The 19,960-nt window shown below is 38.4% G+C and overlaps 4 protein-coding genes across 4 annotated transcripts; 1 reads left to right on the top strand and 3 right to left on the bottom strand.

Moving 5' to 3' along the window:
- The first annotated feature begins 335 nt into the window (after window positions 1-335).
- On the top strand, window positions 336-5,568 carry LOC139885119 (probable phosphoribosylformylglycinamidine synthase, chloroplastic/mitochondrial). The gene is made up of 5 exons (XM_071869068.1): window positions 336-377; window positions 461-1,685; window positions 1,812-3,170; window positions 3,841-5,203; window positions 5,331-5,568. Exons 1-5 carry the CDS (start codon window positions 336-338, stop codon window positions 5,566-5,568), a joined length of 4,227 nt encoding a protein of 1,408 aa, XP_071725169.1.
- Window positions 5,569-11,884: 6,316 nt separating this feature from the next.
- Window positions 11,885-12,904, bottom strand: LOC139885116 (lectin-like). The gene is given in 5 exon segments (XM_071869066.1): window positions 11,885-12,064; window positions 12,066-12,255; window positions 12,332-12,447; window positions 12,583-12,675; window positions 12,677-12,904. Coding segments are annotated over 5 exon segments (807 nt in total).
- Window positions 12,905-13,503: 599 nt separating this feature from the next.
- Window positions 13,504-14,966, bottom strand: LOC139885115 (uncharacterized protein C12B10.15c-like). The gene is made up of 4 exons (XM_071869065.1): window positions 14,810-14,966; window positions 14,606-14,698; window positions 13,859-14,046; window positions 13,504-13,572 (listed from the first exon to the last, which is right to left on the bottom strand). The coding sequence occupies exons 1-4, from the start codon at window positions 14,964-14,966 to the stop codon at window positions 13,504-13,506; spliced, it is 507 nt and encodes a 168-aa protein (XP_071725166.1).
- A 446-nt stretch (window positions 14,967-15,412) lies between these two features.
- Window positions 15,413-18,980, bottom strand: LOC139885120 (exocyst complex component EXO84C). Its single transcript, XM_071869069.1, has 6 exons — window positions 18,885-18,980; window positions 18,381-18,475; window positions 16,804-17,848; window positions 16,209-16,724; window positions 15,791-16,116; window positions 15,413-15,659 (listed from the first exon to the last, which is right to left on the bottom strand). Exons 1-6 carry the CDS (start codon window positions 18,978-18,980, stop codon window positions 15,413-15,415), a joined length of 2,325 nt encoding a protein of 774 aa, XP_071725170.1.
- Between the last annotated feature and the right edge of the window lie 980 nt (window positions 18,981-19,960).

Raw genomic sequence — 19,960 nt, 5'->3', positions numbered from 1 at the left:
GTTTACACTTGATTTTTCCTCATGTTAAAAATCCCAGCTTTTTAGCGTTTGAGCTGCCCTTCTCCGCTGGCATATGTGTTTGCGCTGCTCTTCTTCGCTGGCATATCTGGGGTGTTTGATGACTGGAATTACATATCTGTTTCTCATGTCAGTTTGAAATTACAAATTATAGTTCGTAGACCAGTTAACTCGATTATGTACTTTTACCTTTACAGTTTACATGCTTGAGGACTGAATTCTTCTTGTTTCAATGGTTTATATATTTATTACTTCTTTTCTCTTGTGTCAGGCACTGTTAGTGTTAAAAAGCAGTTAGTAGTGAGCTACAATACGACATGGCCGTAGTCGGGGAAATCACGGCCTCTGAATTCTTGCGTGTAAGTTCTTTGGTTGTCTTCTGTTGGCTGTGTTTAAATTTTTTTATTGAATTTGTATTTATTCAATAATTTTCTGTTTACAGGGAACGTGTAGGCAAACACTCTTTTTGCAAAGAACAGCTTCTACTAACCTGAAGCAGTTGCTCTGGGGTTCAATTAAAGGGAATGCTTCGTTGCATTTAACTGGTAGTCGAAGAGGTGCTACTACTTTGAAGTGTTGTGCTCAGTCGAAGCCTAGAGCTGTGGTTTCTGAAAATGTGAAGTCTTCTGTTGGTATTATCGAAAAGCCTGATCCAGAAGTTATACACTTCTATCGTGTCCCTTTAATGCAAGAGAATGCCACTCTCGAATTAATCAAGGAAGTTCAGACAAAAGTCTCTAACCAGATTGTTGATTTGAAAACTGAGCAGTGTTTCAACATTGGGATAAAAAATGAGATTTCATCTGAGAAGGTTAGCGCGCTGAGGTGGCTTCTTTCAGAGACTTATGAACCGGAGAATTTAGGGACTGAGAGCTTTCTCGAAAAGAAGAAGAAAGAGGGGTTGAATACTGTGATTGTGGAAGTTGGTCCTAGGTTGTCCTTTACAACAGCTTGGTCGTCTAATGCTGTATCTATTTGTCAGGCTTGTGGGTTGTCTGAAGTGACTCGCTTGGAAAGATCGAGAAGACACTTGTTGTACAGTAAGGGTGAACTGCAAGAGAGCCAGATCAGTGAATTTGCTGCGCTGGTACATGATCGAATGACTGAGTGTGTGTATACACAGAAACTGAAATCCTTCCAGACCAATGTAGTTCCTGAGGAAGTCTACTTTGTTCCTGTTATGGAGAAAGGTAGGAGGGCTTTGGAAGAAATTAATCAAGAAATGGGTTTGGCTTTTGATGAGCAAGACTTGAAATACTATACACGCCTTTTCATGGAAGACATCAAGAGGAATCCTTCCAATGTTGAATTGTTTGATATTGCTCAATCTAACAGTGAGCACAGCAGGCATTGGTTTTTCATGGGAAAGCTAATTATCGATGGAAAACCCATGGATAGGACTCTTATGCAGATTGTGAAAAGTACCTTGCGTGCCAATCCAAATAATTCCGTCATTGGCTTCAAGGATAACTCAAGTGCAATTAGAGGCTTCCCTGCAAAGCAACTGCGACCTGTTCAGCCTGGTTCTACATCTTCATTAGATGTATCTGATCGTGATCTCGATATCTTATTTACAGCCGAGACCCATAATTTCCCATGTGCGGTGGCCCCTTACCCAGGTGCAGAGACCGGCGCAGGCGGTCGTATTAGGGATACCCACGCAACAGGTAAATAAACCTGAGCTGACTTCTCCATTGTTCTTATTCGTTTTAACATTGTTGATGAAAATAAGAAGTTGATGCTTAATTTTTGACAATTCTGGTTTTAACCTTTTCTCTATTCCTCTATGACAGGTAGGGGATCATTTGTGGGAGCCTCCACTGCTGGTTACTGTGTTGGAAATCTTTACATGGAAGGGTCTTATGCTCCATGGGAGGATCCATCTTTCAAATATCCGTCAAACTTGGCATCGCCTTTGCAAATCCTGATTGATGCTAGCAATGGAGCATCAGACTATGGGAACAAATTTGGAGAGCCTCTAATTCAAGGTTACACTAGAACTTTCGGAATGAGGCTTCCTAATGGTGAAAGAAGGGAGTTTATGAAGCCAATAATGTTCAGTGCTGGAATCGGGCTGATTGATCACTCGCATATAACCAAGGGTGAGCCTGAAGTTGAAATGTTGGTTGTAAAAATTGGAGGCCCGGCGTATCGTATCGGAATGGGAGGTGGGGCTGCATCAAGTATGGTCAGTGGGCAGAATGACGCAGAGCTCGATTTTAATGCTGTACAACGTGGAGATGCTGAAATGGCACAGAAACTTTATCGTGTAGTTCGAGCGTGCATTGAAATGGGTGAGAATAACCCAATCATCAGCATTCATGACCAAGGAGCTGGTGGGAATTGTAATGTTGTCAAGGAAATAATATACCCTAAAGGTGCCGAGATTGATATCCGAGCTATTGTAGTTGGCGACCACACGATGTCTGTTTTGGAGATTTGGGGTGCAGAGTATCAGGAGCAAGATGCAATCTTGGTGAAGCCCGAAAGTAGGAAGTTGTTGGAATCTATCTGCAAAAGAGAGAGAGTTTCAATCGCTGTTCTTGGGGAAATTGATGGTGAAGGCCGTGTCGTTCTAGTTGATAGCTTGGCTGTCAAGAAATGTGAATCGGAGGGGCTTCCTCCGCCTCCTCCCGCCGTTGACCTTGAGCTGGAAAAAGTACTTGGGGATATGCCTCAGAAACAGTTTGAATTTGATCGGGTGGTTCACGCGCAAGAGCCACTCGATATTGCTCCTAGTGTCGGTGTCATGGATTCTCTCAAGAGAGTTTTGAGGCTTCCAGCTGTTGGCTCAAAGAGATTCTTAACGACAAAGGTGGACAGATGCGTGACGGGTCTTGTGGCACAACAGCAAACCGTTGGTCCGCTTCAAATAACCCTTGCTGATGTGGCAGTCCTTGCTCAAACTCATTCTGACTTGACCGGAGGTGCATGTGCAATCGGAGAGCAGCCGATGAAAGGGTTGCTTGATCCTAAAGCAATGGCAAGGTTAGCTGTCGGAGAAGCTTTAACGAATCTTGTGTGGGCAAAGATTACATCTCTCTCTGATGTTAAAGCTAGCGGGAATTGGATGTATGCTGCAAAGCTAGATGGTGAAGGTGCGGACATGTATGATGCTGCTATAGCTCTTGCAGACGCTATGATCGAACTTGGTATTATTTCTTTACTCGAATTAATTTATAATTTACTGTATTTTGATGCTAGGCAATATTATCATCTTCACCCTTCAATTGAATTGCCAATCCCAGTTTTTTTTGTGGCTAATTATTTTACTAATTTATTTTCACCCTTCGATTTTATCCCTATCTGCTAATCGATTTTATAGGTACGTCTCGATTTCCTATCTTATTATCACCCGATTTCATCTCCCTCTCAATTTCTAGGGTTTCTGTTTGTTTTATCCATTTTGCTAAGGTTGGGTTTTGTTTCTTTCTGGGTAAAATTATTTGTACTGTTATGCGTGTTTGGGAATGGATTGAAGTTTTCATTAGGTCCCATGCTGTGTGCTTGACTGGTGTTTAGTTGTTTAATGGTTGCAACAATAAGATGTTGAGCATGTCACACAATGAACTATGCCATATGAATTCTATACCAGTGAAATTTAGCTATGCCATAATTCTATAATTAGTCTGCGGGATTATTCGTCATGCTTAGAATTTCTTACTATAAAATGGCAATAATTCACTTTTCTTGAAGATAGTGTGGGTTGGGGATCACTTACTGTGGTTAAATTTAGACCTTGCTAGCGGAGATGATTTTCTTGTTTTATAAAGTTTGTTTCTAGCAAAACTTATACTTATTTGATACATTTTATCTTTACAGGCATTGCTATCGATGGTGGGAAAGACAGTCTTTCCATGGCAGCCCAAGTTGACGGTGAGGTTGTGAAGGCCCCTGGAAATCTCGTAATCAGTGTCTATGCAACTTGCCCTGACATAACAAAAACAGTGACCCCAGATCTGAAGCTAGGAGATGATGGTGTATTGCTTCACATCGATCTAGCCAAGGGCAAGCGTCGATTGGGTGGATCAGCTTTTGCTCAGGTGTTCGATCAGATCGGCGATGACTGTCCTGATGTTGACGATGTTTCTTACCTCAAAAAAGCTTTTGAGGGTGTTCAAGACCTTATTTCAGATGGACTGATCTCTTCAGGCCACGATATCAGTGATGGTGGTCTTTTAGTATGTGCACTTGAGATGGCTTTTGCCGGAAATTGTGGCATTAAATTGGACTTGGCTTCAGGAGGTAATAGTCTTTTCCAAACTCTCTATGCTGAGGAGCTTGGTCTTATTCTTGAAGTAAGCAAGAAGAATCTGGATTCCGTCAATGGAAAACTGAAGAATTTCGGTGTTTCTCCTGATATCATCGGACACGTTACAGCCTTGCCTGATGTGGAACTAGAAGTTGACGGAATTTGTCTTTTGAGTGAAAAAACTTATCTTCTTAGAGATATGTGGGAAGAAACCAGTTTTCAGTTGGAAAAATTGCAACGCTTGTCTTCTTGTGTAGACTTAGAACAACAAGGGTTGAAGTCCAGACACAAACCTTCATGGTCATTATCTTTCAATCCTTCTCTGACGGATAAAAAATACTTGAATTCAACTTCAAAGCCAAAAGTTGCTATCATCCGAGAAGAAGGCAGTAACGGAGACAGAGAGATGTCTGGAGCATTTTACGCAGCCGGTTTCGAGCCTTGGGACGTTACGATGTCTGACCTTCTTAACGGCTTTGTCTCTCTCGACGAGTTTCGAGGAATTGCGTTCGTCGGAGGTTTCAGCTACGCCGACGTTCTCGATTCGGCGAAAGGCTGGTCGGCCTGTATAAGATTCAACCAGCCTCTACTGAACCAATTTCAGGAATTCTACAAACGACCAGACACATTCAGTGTCGGAATCTGCAACGGATGTCAGCTAATGGCTTTATTGGGATGGGTCCCGGGGCCACAAGTTGGCGGCGTGCTCGGTGTTGGTGGAGATCCTTCCCAGCCGAGATTCGTGCACAATGAGTCTGGGAGATTTGAATGCAGATTTACAAGTGTGACGATTCAAGACTCGCCTTCAATAATGTTCAAAGGAATGGAAGGTAGTACATTGGGAGTTTGGTCAGCACATGGCGAGGGAAAAGCTTATTTTCCCGATGACGGTGTCTTTGACCGGATTCTTCATTCAAACTTGGCACCAATAAGGTATCATAACAACTTTTTGAAAAAATAAATTATTACTACCTCCGTCTTTTAATAGATGATGTTTTGCCTTTTTAAAACGTCATCTACTGACCTAATGTTGAACATAATAATTTTATTTTATATTCAGGTACTGTGACGATGATGGGAACCCGACGGAAACTTACCCATTCAACCTGAATGGATCACCGTTGGGAGTGGCGGCGATATGTTCTCCAGATGGTCGACATCTGGCAATGATGCCTCATCCTGAGCGTTGCTTCATGATGTGGCAATTTCCTTGGTATCCAAGCAACTGGAATGTTGACAAAAAGGGACCTAGCCCTTGGTTAAAGATGTTCCAAAATGCAAGAGAATGGTGCTCTTAGTTTCTCGAATGATGAATTCACTTGGAGATTTGAGTCGGTGCGGCATTTTTTTTTTCAGAACAAGTTTCTTTACCTATGAAAGACTTATAATGGTTTTTGAGGTGGCTTTTTTGCTTGTATCAGCAATATGTAGTAGTAGTAGTAGTAATTATTGGATTTTCAGAATACAAGTCAAGTGGGATTTCAGCTAATTCAAGTTTAATTTTCAGAATACACTACATATTGGATTCTACAGTTTACTGTTGCAAATGCCATGATCTCTTTGTTAACATCAGTAGAAAACAGTTTGTGCCAGTATACTTCATCTAAATTTGTTTAAACAGTTTTGATGTTTTAGTTCAGCTATTATCCATGGTCTAATGTTTCTCCTCTAAAAATCACCCAAAGTAGAAGCTTTACACCATGGCTACAAACAAGCTTCTCTTTTTCTCTTCATCTTCTGCGACTCATTCCCGTCTCTCCATTTCTGGTAACGATTAAATTTTGGATTTCGGTGGTGTAAAATTGATCATGATCTCTTCGTCTTTGGATGAATTTCGTTTATTTGCAATTTTCCATTTTATTTGTCACGGAATAACTTCTGATGTATCTGAATTCTGATCGAGCATTTTTCTTTCTCTTGCCAAACTTATGTGTTGGTTTCTCTTAGTTTAGAAAGGTATTCAAGCACTTTCAAGTAATGTATTACTATCTGTTGAATTCTAGGATCGAAAAGAGATTGTTTGAGAGATAGAATCTCAGTTTTTATATTAACTCATATATGAAGAAGTGATGATTTATTCAATACATGGTTGTGTGTTTATATACTACTAGAGATACAATTTAATACTACACTAAGTACTAAAGTTTACTCTATAATCTTGTGGTTAATGTCAAACAATGCTCAGCCATCCCTAGCCATACTTTGAGTGGAGGATTGGCTGAGATTTGAGGTAGTCAAGTCACCCATGTGATAGAAGACTTCACCATGCTTTGTGTAGAAGAAGGAATGGCTTTGCCTTGAAGCAGAAGCAACTGCAGAGACGGGTGAGCCGGCTGAGTTGAAGAAGCCCAAGCCCAACACGGATTCGGTTTAGCTTAAGTCAAGACGACGTCGTCTCTTGTTGTGCAGGGCGGAGAGAAAACAACGCCGTTTCTTCCGAACGGCTATTTACATTGGAAAACGTCGTCGTTTCCATCCTAACGGCTATTCCCAAATACAAAACGAAATTAATTCTTCTTCTTCATTTCATCTTCTTCTTCCTCTCGACAGACACGAATTTCAACACTATCATTCTAAAAAAAATAGTGTCGAGGTTTATTACTATCGTCATCTCTGCATTGTCATTCAGTTTCACATATTATGTAGTAATCGTTTCATATTATTACAAATAGTTGTCAGTTAGGAGAAATTTGGATGATTCTTTGTTATTTATGCCTTAGCCGTTTAGATGCTCTTGCAGTCTTTATGTGTTTTTTTACTAGTTTTGGAGGGATACTCTGTTTTAATTTTCTATTTCTAGTTGATGTTATTCTGTACTGTGTTGGTGCTCATGACTCAGAATTTAGAAAAGAAGATGGTGATGATCCGTTTCTTGTCAATGGGCAAAGATTGAAACACTATTGGGAGGTGATGTGCAACGTCAAAAATCCTCGGTTACATTGGTTGACTATAACATGTTTTCGTCACGCTGTAAGACGTTAACACAAGCGCACTTTCGAGTCAGCCCATGATATCCTTTAAATTTATTTGTTATTAAAAATTAAGGAAAACTTTAAAAGATATTTATTACTTCTAATACCTAACCTCTTGTTCTTTATGCAAAACACGAATATACGAAATTAGGGTTTAGGTTTTAGACATTAGAATACACTCATCGAAGGGTTTTAGGGTTCAATTCCAGGGAACATGCATATTCACATATTGCTCCAGCAATATTTTGATATCGGATTTCACCTTAGCAAGAAGTCTATAGGGGCAATCCATGTACTCTCCGATCAAATTGAAGGATTGTGGACTCATATTGATTATCGCAACTCCATAAGCTATATTCTTGTGACAATAACTTTCAAGAGCAACAACAGCTAATGAAATTATCACCTTATACATCATTTGTAAGACCTCCAATTCGGAATCAAATGCCTTGTGATATGCAGCAAGCGTTTGGAAGTCGACTCTAGCTGTGAAGATCGTCCTACATTCCAAATGAATGAGATTGTTTGAATCTGAAATTAAATTGTTGATTTGTTTGTCCCTATCAACTGCAGACAAAAGGTTGATGAGGGGGATCTCGTGCATGAAGTAGATGAGCAAGTGATTGAGATAGCTAGTCATATTGATGAGCAACAAATGTTGTGGCACCTTTAATTTTCGGAGAGCTGCATAATCATAAGCCATTAATACGTGTGGTTTACATAGAATGAGGCAGCAATTCACAACGTTCGATCCAACAATGAATTTTGTATGAGATATGGCACCAGGGTCGTTTAAATATGACATCGATGAATCAACAAGGAGAACTCAAATTCAGAGAGGGATATTTGATCCTTTGGATCAATGAGTAGCGAGAAGAAGAAGATTTTGGGTGTTCCCGACAATTTTTACATGTTTGATGGGTGTGCTTGGTTCTACAATAAAATATCAGCATTTTAAGACAATTGGAAGCTCTTCACCCCGGTCTTATCGAACCAATGCCCTGCATATCTCTGAGAGCTCTTTCTTGATTCTATGGGTGGTGGTGCATGGTCGTTCTTAGTTGGTGGAGCGATTTGTTTGGTTAATTTCGTTAATGAATGAGACTTTTGCCGCCGCCTCGATCCGCATCGGTCCCACCAATAGGAAACGTGAGCTGGGTTTAGAGCGTCGTGAGACGGGTTAGTTTTTCCCGACGAAGTTTGTTGGAATGACGCGAAACTTGGCACGCGATCCTTTTATGATATTCCTACAATTATGGTCGAAGCAAAATAGGCGTTTGTTTTTATCATGGAACTCCCATATGAATTGACGGATTTATAGGAATGACTTGTATAGAAGCTCATGGAACACTATTTGCGACATCGCAAGTCGATTTCCGAAGACAATGATCCAACATTACAATCTTTTTTTTTTCTTTCCATAAAAAATAGATATAAGATAGGGTAATATTAGCCACAAACACACCGAATGTCATGTCATCATTAACGCATTTGCTATTCCGTTCATGAGATAATGATGACAAGAGGGAGCTAAAGATGTTACAAAATTGAAGTTTCATGGTGGTCACATCAACCATTCACAATAACGTAAATGATTTATATATACATACTAGATCCACTCCCCTTGAGCAAAAGTTTTTAAGACATTTATAGGCTTCTAAGTTGGTATCACAGTCGTAGAGTCCAACTGAGCTGCTCCGCCTAGTTGTCCCATGACGTAGCCCAAAGAGCTTGTGTGTGAAGGTGAGCTTTAGATTTTGGTAACATTGTGGGCTTCTAAGTGATCAATATCCTTCACCCACAAGTACTCTAAAATACCAAAACTGATGAAGTCGATAGAGAACTCCTTCCGCTATAGCATGAAATGCTAACAATACCACCAACGTCCTCCTCTCTAGAGAAAGGAAATCATTATTATTGATCAACTGATGATTTTCTCGTTCACGATAGAATATGAGGTTTCTTAAAGATATCATTCTTTAAAGCCGATCCTCTTTAGCACAAAACATCCCATAAATCAGTCATCGCAATCTTAAATTAGCTATTAATTTTGTTCATTGTTATATGCAATTGTGTCAGCTAAGAACAAATTGTCCAAGAAAGCTGTGGAATATGTCTCAAAGAGGTCATTTAACGCATGGCAGAAGACGGAGACTTTGTATGAAGTCAATTCCGGTTCAACCTCCTACCCCATTCAAAATGCTCTGTTCGATGCAAAATTGCAAATTCTCGTGTCATGTTATACAAATCGCATATACGCATACCACTCAAGATGGTTGAGGATCTTGAAGCTGTCAGAAAGGCTCCCCCAGCACGTGTTGGCTCATCGACATTACATTTCGGAGACGGGGATCGTTTTCACTGCCAGGATCGATTACCCGTCTCTCAATGCATATCTCAATAGGTTTAACTCTAAATCGGAGGCGCTCAAGATGACTCATATTTTGCTATTTATTTGAATAATATTCATTATTTTATATACTTGGGGTTGATAAAGGTGTTCCACGAGCTTCTATATATATATGAGTCATTCCTATAAAAGCCAACATACATGTAAAAATCGTCGGGAAGACCCAAAATTTTCTTCTTCTCGCTACTCATTGATCCCATTAACTATATATTAAACCCCATTTTAACTTTTACGTGAGACAAATAATTTTCTTATTTTTTTTCCTAGGCCTACTTGCAAATACCCATCTCTTTTGTTCGACAATTCACTCCTACAATCTAGAATTTGTCAACTGAAAACAGTAAAACGCCCAATCAGCTCCCAAATTTGTCAAAGGCTACTAATATATAGGTGAAGTCTAAAGTAGACTTCATAAATGAACCTCAATAATTCGGCATATGGAAACTCAGTATAAATATATACATGTTATTGGCATTGTTTTTACTATACAAGTTCAGATAAGAAATACACGGTAGAAACACAATAAAATCCTAAACTAAGCCAAATTCATTCTCTTCCTAAACCACCACACCATTAATTCGTCACCATTCTTCTCACCAACACCGCACCCATAGCTTTAAAGAAAACTCGTGGAAGCCAAAGCCACGTCCTCGATCGCCGGAATATCGAGAAATCGACGTCCCATTCCTTTCCGAAGACCACCATCACCGGACTGGTAGCTAGCCACCACCACCAAAATGAGAGGTTTTGCACTTCCTCCGAAACCAGACCAACAATGGAAATTTAGAAGAAATATAATTCCTTGAGTCTAATCATCAGAGGTAATCTTTGTTTAACTCATTTCCATAGCACCTACAATGTGTGTGATTAACTAATAGAAAAAAAATAATCAAAATGAAAGAAACAGTTTTCTTACATTTAATCTATTCACTTTCGCCGCCGTTTAATACCCTGATTTTCATAAGTGTATACAATTGCTTACAATTGCTTGAAGAAAATTAAGTTTATTGCAAATAGCATATACGAAAAAAATGAATTTGAGCATGTCAAGCAACAATTTTTCTTTGTCAAATACAATTATAACACTATTATAGTTCAACGTAATGCCTACGTTAAGTGAATTTGAAGAAATTCTTACATGCACTTGATGACCACGTCATCCGTATACCCTCCAATCAGATTTCGACATGTGTATTATTTGTGTCATTCACTTTCCTCCTTATATGTGATTTAGTTGCCATATAATAATAGTTACGTCATAAATTCAAAATATATAAATCACTTATATGGAAAGTGGATGACACAAATATTCCACATGTCGAAATATGATTGGAGGGTGTACGGATGACGTGGTGCATCAAGTGCATGTAAGAATTTCTCGTGAATTTGATCACATTCTAATGCTTCACTAATCTAGTTTCCATTTAAGTGCATTTATTCTAAGCCGAGGTCCAAGGATTAATCAAATTCTCGTACTAATTCTAAAGGACAATCAAATTATATATTTATCAACACACAGAGAGTCTATCTCGTGACCTCCCCTTGGGGTGCAATATGATCACCGTTGCACCTAATATCTTGTTAGTGGGGTATAATTTGAGTTATACAACATGACTCAAATTCAACAATCTCGAATGAGATATAAATTGGTTAATATTTTGTTCATGATTATCAACTTCATAACATATAACATTTGTGGTAATTTCCTACAGCTTTACTTCTGAATTTGATTCTCCCTTCGGTCACAACACCTGTTACTAGAGTGGACAACAATTGCTCATCTGAAGTACAAAATGTCTAGAAAGCTTGTGAAAAGGATTGAAATGGCTCGAAACTGGATAATTCTTAATATAAATAACATAACAAAAAGGTGGTTATTGAACTCAATCTTCTGCTGTAAACTCAAAACCTATTATACATGGATACTATAGCCTCTAGGAGTTGGACGGAATACGACTGAATTTCGAGCAATTCTTAGTCTCAGGTTTCCTGAAATATCTCTCTAGGATGTTATGATTCTGGTTCAAGAATCCTAGGAGTTTCTATTTATTGACTAGTCGAAATATCTATCAGTATTCTAACTTTAGAAACACTACACAAATCTGTTTTTTGTAATAAGAAAATGAAATCTAAAACATGTTTTTTTTTTCTTTTTCTTTTTAGAGACTTCATACATATTCCGTCTTCTTAAATCTCAGTAATTCTTTGTATGGCATGTTCTTGAACTTATAATTAGTTTTTGGGGCGAATTACAATTCCTTTGATGACGAGTCCTTTCTTCCAAATCCCTCCCTGATATTCAAACAAAGAGATTTCAATCTTGCCAAGATTTTCAGGTGACGTCCTAAACTCGCCTGCCGGAATCTCAATCCATTGCTCTCGAGGTTTGTTCATTAGATTTTCGACACGCTCCTTGCTTATTTCCACTTGGAAGACCGAGCCTGACATTTACAGGAACTTGCCAACCATAAGCTTGATCTTTTAGCATAATCACAAATGCAACTTCATACAAAGTCTCTGGTGACAGCATTGTTGTATCGATTATTCCGTGAATTTCAAGCCAACACACGTTGACAAGCTCAGCTGCTTCAAAAGAGACGTCACTGCAAAATAATAATGCAGAGTTACTGATTTTGAGCGTATTTGAGGAAATTAACATCGGTGGAAATGATTTTATACCAATCATTTTGATGTTGCCAATGCCAGTAACGACTTTCGTCACTCCAAGTAATTGAAAGATCTCTTGCGAACAACATGAAGCAGTTTTTTATTGAATTCTTTTCCACCCAGTACATCTGCAACAAAACCTTATAGTCTTAAACTGAATTCAAGAATTTCATATTACAGTGATTTCTGCCATAAATTAGTTTTGGGACAAAAGGAAATATTCTGCAATAAGTAAAAGATTAATGAGAAATGAAAGGACTTGCCCTTTTTTTCTGGCTTAAGTAGACCTTAGCTTGGAGTTGTTCAAGGAGCTTGTCCGGCAAGGAGCTTGTCCGGCAAGGAGCTGTCGATTTCTGAGTCAGCATCTCTAAGGATGGTTTCATAATTATGTGGTAGGTTGATGATCTGTCGTGGTTTCTCGACTTCCTTGGCGACAACGCTGCCAATCGGAAGCTCGAGATTTGGACGTTGTGCTTGAGGTGAAACACTTTCCGACGACGGCTTATTGCCCATTTCTGAGTTCAATTGTTTTTCCAGTTTGATCAGAAACTGGCCTTTATAGAGTAGGGAGGTCAGATCAGACATTTTTCTGGACTCAAATGGAGAATCAAATCAATCATTGATGGCGATTAATCAGAACCGGTAGCGTGTATAATAAGTTAAATAAATCAATCCAAAAGCAGAAAAAAGTTTGATGCTTCCGTGATAAGGCATCTTGTAAAAAAATAAAAAACTTTATTCCTTGTGCTTAAAAGGAAAATATGCTCCTTTTGAGGATTATTTGTAACCGTTCTTCAATTTGCCACCCCATGTCTAAGAGATGCCAAAGTAGAGATTGCTTTCTTCTTCCTAAAATTTGGGTTTTTTTTATTACTAATTACGTTCTTAAATACCGTAAAACAAATATCAAATCATGTAAACAAACAACAAAATGAAATCCTCAAAACTGATTTTGAAAGGTGGACAATCTGCAAAGAGTTTTTGATACATCAAACCAGAAAACTGGCAATATGTCAAAACCATGTCCACAAATTTTACTACATGTGTCCTACCAGGAAAGTTAGTAGAACTGAAAAATACAACTTAATCAAATATAGAACCTTCATGTCGCAACTGAATATACAAAATCATGAAAAGTAAAAGAGAGACGGTAAAAGGTTCGAAGACACCATTTTGGCTCCTTATTATTCACCAGCTTTCTTCAAAGCAATTGAAGCAGAAACCATTTCTTCAGCTGTCACTGGCTTGTGCAACTGCAGACATATATAAAACCAGAATTTTAAAAGCAATCACGTTGAATCCAAGGAACATTTTAAGTTGTTTTGGGCCTAGAGCAATACAAGGGAATGAAATAGACGTTCCAAGAAATTTATGAAACCATCCTGGATAAACAAAAGAATGCTGGATTCAATGATTCGTGTAAATTGATACAAAACACTTTCTGCAAAATACTATATTCCAATTGTTTAAATTTAGTTGACATTTATGCAGTTGGATAAGAGTGGAATATTTCTCCTAGGTGTTGATATCGGGACTTACCGCTTTTGCAACAGAAAGGCAATGGAAAGAACGCAGGAAAGCATCATTTCGTGAAGGCTGGCTATCATGATTCCAATATGTCATTTTTTCAAATGTTGCTTTCACCTCCCAGTTACATCCCTTCCCTTCAGAACTGTCACAAGCTTTCCTCATTCCATTTCCAAGACTCTTCTTTCCCAAAACAAGGCCTGCAAGTGACAATTATAAAACATGGATCTACGATCAAATGATAATGTAACAGAATTGTTTGTTAAAAGTTAAACCAATCATATGAACATAAATATGATGGATAACATTCATTTACAAACATGAAAAAGAAGTGTTACTTCCAGATTATATATTCTAATAGATCTAAGCAAGCCAGAGATTTTCTAGATAGACTGAACAAAGAATGTGATGAGATGATGAAGAAACTCTAGAATCGTGTTAGACAAAAGATGCATTTTTTACAAAAAAAATTTGACAATTTGCAAGGCTCTCTACACTTTGGCAGCAAGCAAATCCAAATGGGACAACCAACACTCACTTCTAACACCAGTTGCAGTCAACAATATACGTTTTAAGTATCAGTATGAACCAGAATCCATCAATTTTCAATCAATTTCTTAAAAAACTGCATTTGGTATTAATCGAGTACGTAATCTTCAACACTAGTATATACAGATGATTGAAAATGGTGTCCAAAAAGATACAATTTTTATTTTTCTACTTGTACTGATGAACTGAAAACATAAATACACAACATACCAGAGTATCCTTGAGGAATGGGAATAGTTGTTCCTTGCAATTTTCTTCCTCTAAAACTTGCTTCCTCCAGTTTCAAGCCATCCATTTCCACACCTGCAAATTGATACATTAACCAAAATTCAATCGAAACCCAGAAGCCATATCTTAATATAGGATGAACAATTGTTGTTTCTATGATTGAATTAGGGTTTAGTTCAATTTTACCAGTGGGTTTAGGTTTGAAATAGTGTGAAACGCAAGCATCACCGTCGTATTTGATGCAACAAGGTAGCTGGTGAACTTCATTCGTAATATTTGGTACTGATTCCTTCAACATAAGATTAATTGACCCAATTGAGTGTTCGTCGTCTCCAGCCTCCATTATCGAATAGCTTCTCTCTCCCGCTCTTCTATCAATGAATTTTCCCGCGCGTTTTGTGTTCAGTTCACAAATATCTCTTTAAAGATATATGGGTTTGATTAGTCCAACTTCTTTTAAAATTATGTTCATTGGTCCCTGATATTATTTTTATGGATTTATTAGTCCTCTTATTTTTAACAAACACTTCAATAGACGGTATATCTTGAACTCGAACATGTCCTAATTTTCTTGATTTGGCCAAAACAATAAGATCAGTTTTTGATAAAAGCTATACTATATTATAAATGAATAAAGACAGATCAAGTTACATTCATAGAATTCTTAGTACAACACAATTTGGTCAAAGTACAACAATATGTAACTGTCATCTACACATTCAAAATCTTGACTAGCTTTCTCCTTCTGCCATTGTCAAACTTCCTAAATTAAACCCATAACTTATATTTTTAGTTCTCGGGATCGGTAAACCCGGGGCTGTCCAGCTCTGCCATACTGGCAGAAGCAAAAGATTCGAAAGACTCTACGGTTGACAGAGAAGAAACAGTGTCGTCCGAATCAGATTCTATGTCATCATGTATAACTATGTGATCATCGTCGTCAATTTCAGACCCCTCTGAACCATCTGGACCCAGAAGAAGTTTATTGATTGCCGTCTTTGCAGTTTCGACAAACCATTCATCCTCAGGGAGTGCACTGAAAAGAAACAAAATCCATATTCAGTACAAGACATTTTAAAATGTAAGGACCAATATCTGAATTTTGATAAAATATGGGGACTGATTGATAAACTGAGAAAGACAGTAGCGCAAGAACAAAATGAGTACCTTTGTGGGTGTATGCCTCTACCAGAGAATGTCCTAATTGCTCTAGCAATGATAGAAGATGCGATTTGGTGGACATGTCGAGAAGGGTATCCGGCAAAACGAGCAATTTCTACGGTGAAGTGCATGTCAAGAATTAATTGCTGCAAACCGAGTGGCTTTAGGGAAGCTGAGTCATCCTCCAACACACCCCAGAACTCTTGTTCATCAGACAACCACATTACAACGGTTTCAGTTAGTCTAGCTAGTAATATCTTTTGTAATTTCTCTTTTCCAAGTAAAACATCCCCAGCTACCGTTGCCAATTGTTGCAGCTTTGCAAATAATGCCTGCAAAAGTGAAACATACACACATAAGAACAGAACAATGGTGCAAGAAACAGAGCAGTATCATCAAAGATCGTGGATGAAAGAAGGAAAACCTGGAAAGGTAATGAAGGAAGAGGATGAGAGCCCCAATATAAGTCCTCCCTGTTCTCAGCTAAATAAATTTGGGCATTCAATCTTGTTTTGCCTTCTCTGGAATAGATAAAACTTAAAACATACTGACGACAAAAGTGATCTCGAAGCTCCTCGAAGGAATGTAGAAGGAGCCGCTTCCAATCCTTCAATTCCACTGTAATATTTGCATCGGGTACAACGTTGTCGTTTTCTGGTTCCTTCTTTCCATTCTTAGAACTCCAAACCCCTTTCACTACAGTTGGCAGAAGTTCATCAACAATAGTAAACGCCACTCCCAAAAGAGCAAGCTGTTCTGAATCTGTCTCAGCTCTAAAAGGTATTGTCTCTTTTAGCTCTGCTAGATTATCATCATCGGATGGGCCTGGAAGGGCTTTATTCAGGGCGTCGATGTACTTATTAAACAGCTGAGAGATTCTAGTCAATACATTTCCTCCAAAATGCAAAATAGTCAGGGGTTTGAGCTGATGCAATAAATCCTGTAAAGAAAATACTTGCTCAAAAGATGATTTCAATACATATTCGTTGCACAAACGTAATAATAAAGAAAATACTTACTTCCACTGTGTACATAAATCTCACTCCACTATCGACAAGCACATTATCTGGAGAAGTTGCGAATATTGACAATGGGGAGACAAAGTGAGGTGACACCAGCAAGCTATCATCAACTTCTGTCCAGTCAAGAATGGTCTTTCTAGCCCGTCTGAAATTCAACTCTAGAACTTCCTCGAGGTAGGGCCGTAAGAGCACTAAAAGCAACTTTGACAATTTCAGACCTTGTGATTCCAACATTAAGCAGTAGTTCAGACTAGCCTCAACACAAATGCTAGCAGAATGTAAAGCAGAAATGGTTTCAGAGGAAGGTGCATGCTCTTTAACCAATCTTACAAAGTATTCAATTTTCCATTCCGCCCACTGGACAACTCTGTTGGTATATGCAGGATTGTCCCCAAATATTAAACCAGATTCCTTTGTTGTTAGTGAGATGATAGAGAAAACAATCCTGGCTAGCGTGGCTGAAAAGGTTTTGGTGCAAACAGAACAAGATGGAAGAAAAACTTCAATGTTCTTTTGGAGTCGAGCACCATATGATTTCAGCAGCTGCTGATGTGCTAAAGGACCCTTTCCAAGTTTGATCAAACCATACAATGCCATCCTCAATTCACTGACACCAACAGAAGGCCGCTCGGAAATCTCCACAAGCTGATCCTCAAGCATTACCTTTCTCTGTAAAAAAGCAGATTTATACGCAGATGATTCAGTTGATGTATTATCAGCTGAGCTTCTAAGGTCAGGAGAGTTCTTCTCTTCAGTTTCTATGGCATCTATAGTTTCCTCCAGGTTATGTTCAGCCAAGAGAACATCAATTTTATCCAAGAACTCGTAGCTGAGATTCTCAGATTCATATAGCGATAGATCATTGTCTTCACAAGTTTCAGGGTCTTGCTGAGCCTCATCAATATTGCTATTAGCTCGATTCCAATCTTCCAACTCACGGCCTACCCCAGTCATCAAATCCTGTACAAGAATTCCTTGAGCAGAGATATGCTTTCGCAGATCCGTCATCTCGTGTTCCATCTCCACAACTTCTTCAGATATTCTACAATAAAATTAAAAACTTCACAATGAGTTTCATGTTCTGATAAATCGTACATAGGTTCTTCAAGAAAATAAAATTCTGGTATCTTCTCTAGTGTCACATTTGTCAAAGAAGTTATAGGGGCCATTGCAATGCATGTTCAAGTTCACCACCTGATATATAACATGATCAAGCTTTCAATTCATTACCATTTTTTGTATGATATGATAAGTTGACAACACACATTTTGACCATGGAAGATACCAGATTTTGATTGTATTCTCATCAAATATTGTAGCCTAATCTAAAGACTAAATTACGGCTTTCATTCCATACCTAACAATCTAATATTGGAACTCATTGACTAAAAATTTGAAAATACTTCAGTCCACTACACAGTTCTCTTAAACACACCATCAAACTAGTTCTTTTGCACCATATTACAAAATTCGAGCACTTTTCGACAGGAAGTTCAAAGTTAAGCATGTGAAGGCGATAAAAAATACATTCCATGATGATGATATTCAATTAACAAACCATGAAATTTCACTACCTCAAGAAAGCAAGGTACTTAGTCCGCATATCCGCACATAAATTCTCCACGCCATCCTTTAAATCTAAGAGCTCACAACAAAGTTGTCTGATTCCCTGCATTAACAAAAACCATTGAGCTTCAAAAGTAGACACAGACTATCCAAACATCATCAAAGTTAACGATAAAACTACACACATTAAACTCAAAGTTTCATTCAATCGCTGTGCACAGCAAGAAGCACATTGGGGAAATTCTAATTATGGATCCTTCCCATCATTTACTCATAACCCAAATAAATAGAGAAGTCAATTCATCACAAGCTACCACCAAATTGAGCTGAATAAAGACAAATCGAACCCCACATACAAGTAAATTAGCTAGAGAGAAGCAGCTTATACATTGCTTCATTCAAAGCATATTGGGAATCTCAAAAATCAAATAAAGGTCCGAACTTTATCCATAACTTGTACCACATTTTTCACACTGAACACTAACTAAACATGGGGAAAGAAGAGAGATTACCTTTTCAGTGTGGGATTGGTAGAGTGAATCGATCTTGGTCTGAGGAGTGATGCTTTCTAAAGATGGAAAGTCGTCTTCTTCATCACTGCTTTCCATTCATTCGTAACAAAAATGGCTTCTTCACAGTGATAATTACTAATCTCTATGTGCAAAAGAGAACGAAAGCACTAAGCAAAGTGAAAGGGTTGAAGAAAGAAGACAAAAAGGCAAAAGTAACCATTTGGTCCCTGTTTCAAACGTTGTTGAACTACATCGTCCCTCCAAACATAAAATGAACTAAATCGTCCCTCCAACGTTAACTTTTGAACTACTTAGTCCCTCGTCCGTTAGTATCGTTAAGTTTTGCCTACGTGTCAATTTTAGCCAATCAGAAAGCGACACGTGTACATGACGTGTTAAAAATTTCACATAGACTTATCGAACCGATTGAACCGATTTAAAACGAATTGATTTGATTTAAAACAGATTGAACCGAATTAAACAAATCGAACCGATTTGAACCGATGAACAGTGTCATCTTCTTCCTCACAACTTTCTCTCTCCTCCAGTTTCTCTCTCTACTGCTCAAATTTCGTTCTCACTATTCCGGCCACCTCCGGCCACGTTCTTGGTACCAAAAGATTTCTCTCTCCGTCACGAACACGATGGTACCAATTAATGACTCTAACTCGCTCTAAATTTTCCGAATTCCCGAGTCAAAATTTCGGTCAAATATTATAAATCGTTCGAATTAGCCTAATTCCTTTTAAAAACAAGTTCTTAAGGTTGTATAAAGCGAACCGTACCATTCTTGGAGCTTAACTCGACGATCGGAGTGAAACGTCGAATTTGAGGTAAAACTTTCGAAGCTTCCTTTTAGTTGTTTTACTTCGTTTCCGGCATATATAACCTTTATACAACCTTAAGAACTTGTTGGTAAAAGGAATTAGGCTAATTCGAACGATTTATAAAATTTGACCGAAACTTTGACTCGGGAATTCGGAAAATTTAGAGCGAGTTAGAGTCATTAATTGGTACCATCGTGTTCGTGACGGATAGAGGAATCTTTTGGTACCAAGAACGTGGCCGGAGGTGGC

Source organism: Rutidosis leptorrhynchoides, unplaced genomic scaffold (assembly GCF_046630445.1).
Source record: "Rutidosis leptorrhynchoides isolate AG116_Rl617_1_P2 unplaced genomic scaffold, CSIRO_AGI_Rlap_v1 contig79, whole genome shotgun sequence".
NCBI classification, from domain to species: Eukaryota; Viridiplantae; Streptophyta; class Magnoliopsida; order Asterales; family Asteraceae; genus Rutidosis; species Rutidosis leptorrhynchoides.
The sequence above is the reverse complement of the archived record's forward strand: the minus strand, read 5'-3'. Positions and strand labels throughout refer to the sequence as shown.

Bases quoted from the DNA above. Each gene is read 5' to 3' on its own strand.
- LOC139885119 (XM_071869068.1), top strand. From the start codon at position 336: ATGGCCGTAGTCGGGGAAATCACGGCCTCTGAATTCTTGCGT. The intron at 1,686-1,811 runs GTAAATAAACCT...CCTCTATGACAG, and splicing joins TAGGGATACCCACGCAACAG to GTAGGGGATCATTTGTGGGA. The intron at 5,204-5,330 runs GTATCATAACAA...TTTTATATTCAG, and splicing joins TCAAACTTGGCACCAATAAG to GTACTGTGACGATGATGGGA.
- LOC139885115 (XM_071869065.1), bottom strand. From the start codon at position 14,966: ATGGAGGCTGGAGACGACGAACACTCAATTGGGTCAATTAATCTTATG. The intron at 14,047-14,605 runs GTATGTTGTGTA...TGTCACTTGCAG, and splicing joins CATTCCTCAAGGATACTCTG to GCCTTGTTTTGGGAAAGAAG. The intron at 13,573-13,858 runs GTAAGTCCCGAT...ATATGTCTGCAG, and splicing joins GCCTTTCTGTTGCAAAAGCG to TTGCACAAGCCAGTGACAGC.
- LOC139885120 (XM_071869069.1), bottom strand. From the start codon at position 18,980: ATGGAAAGCAGTGATGAAGAAGACGACTTTCCATCTTTAGAAAGCATC. The intron at 18,476-18,884 runs GTAATCTCTCTT...TTGTTAATGCAG, and splicing joins ACCAATCCCACACTGAAAAG to GGAATCAGACAACTTTGTTG. The intron at 16,117-16,208 runs GTTTTCCTTCTT...TCACTTTTGCAG, and splicing joins TTCCTTCATTACCTTTCCAG to GCATTATTTGCAAAGCTGCA.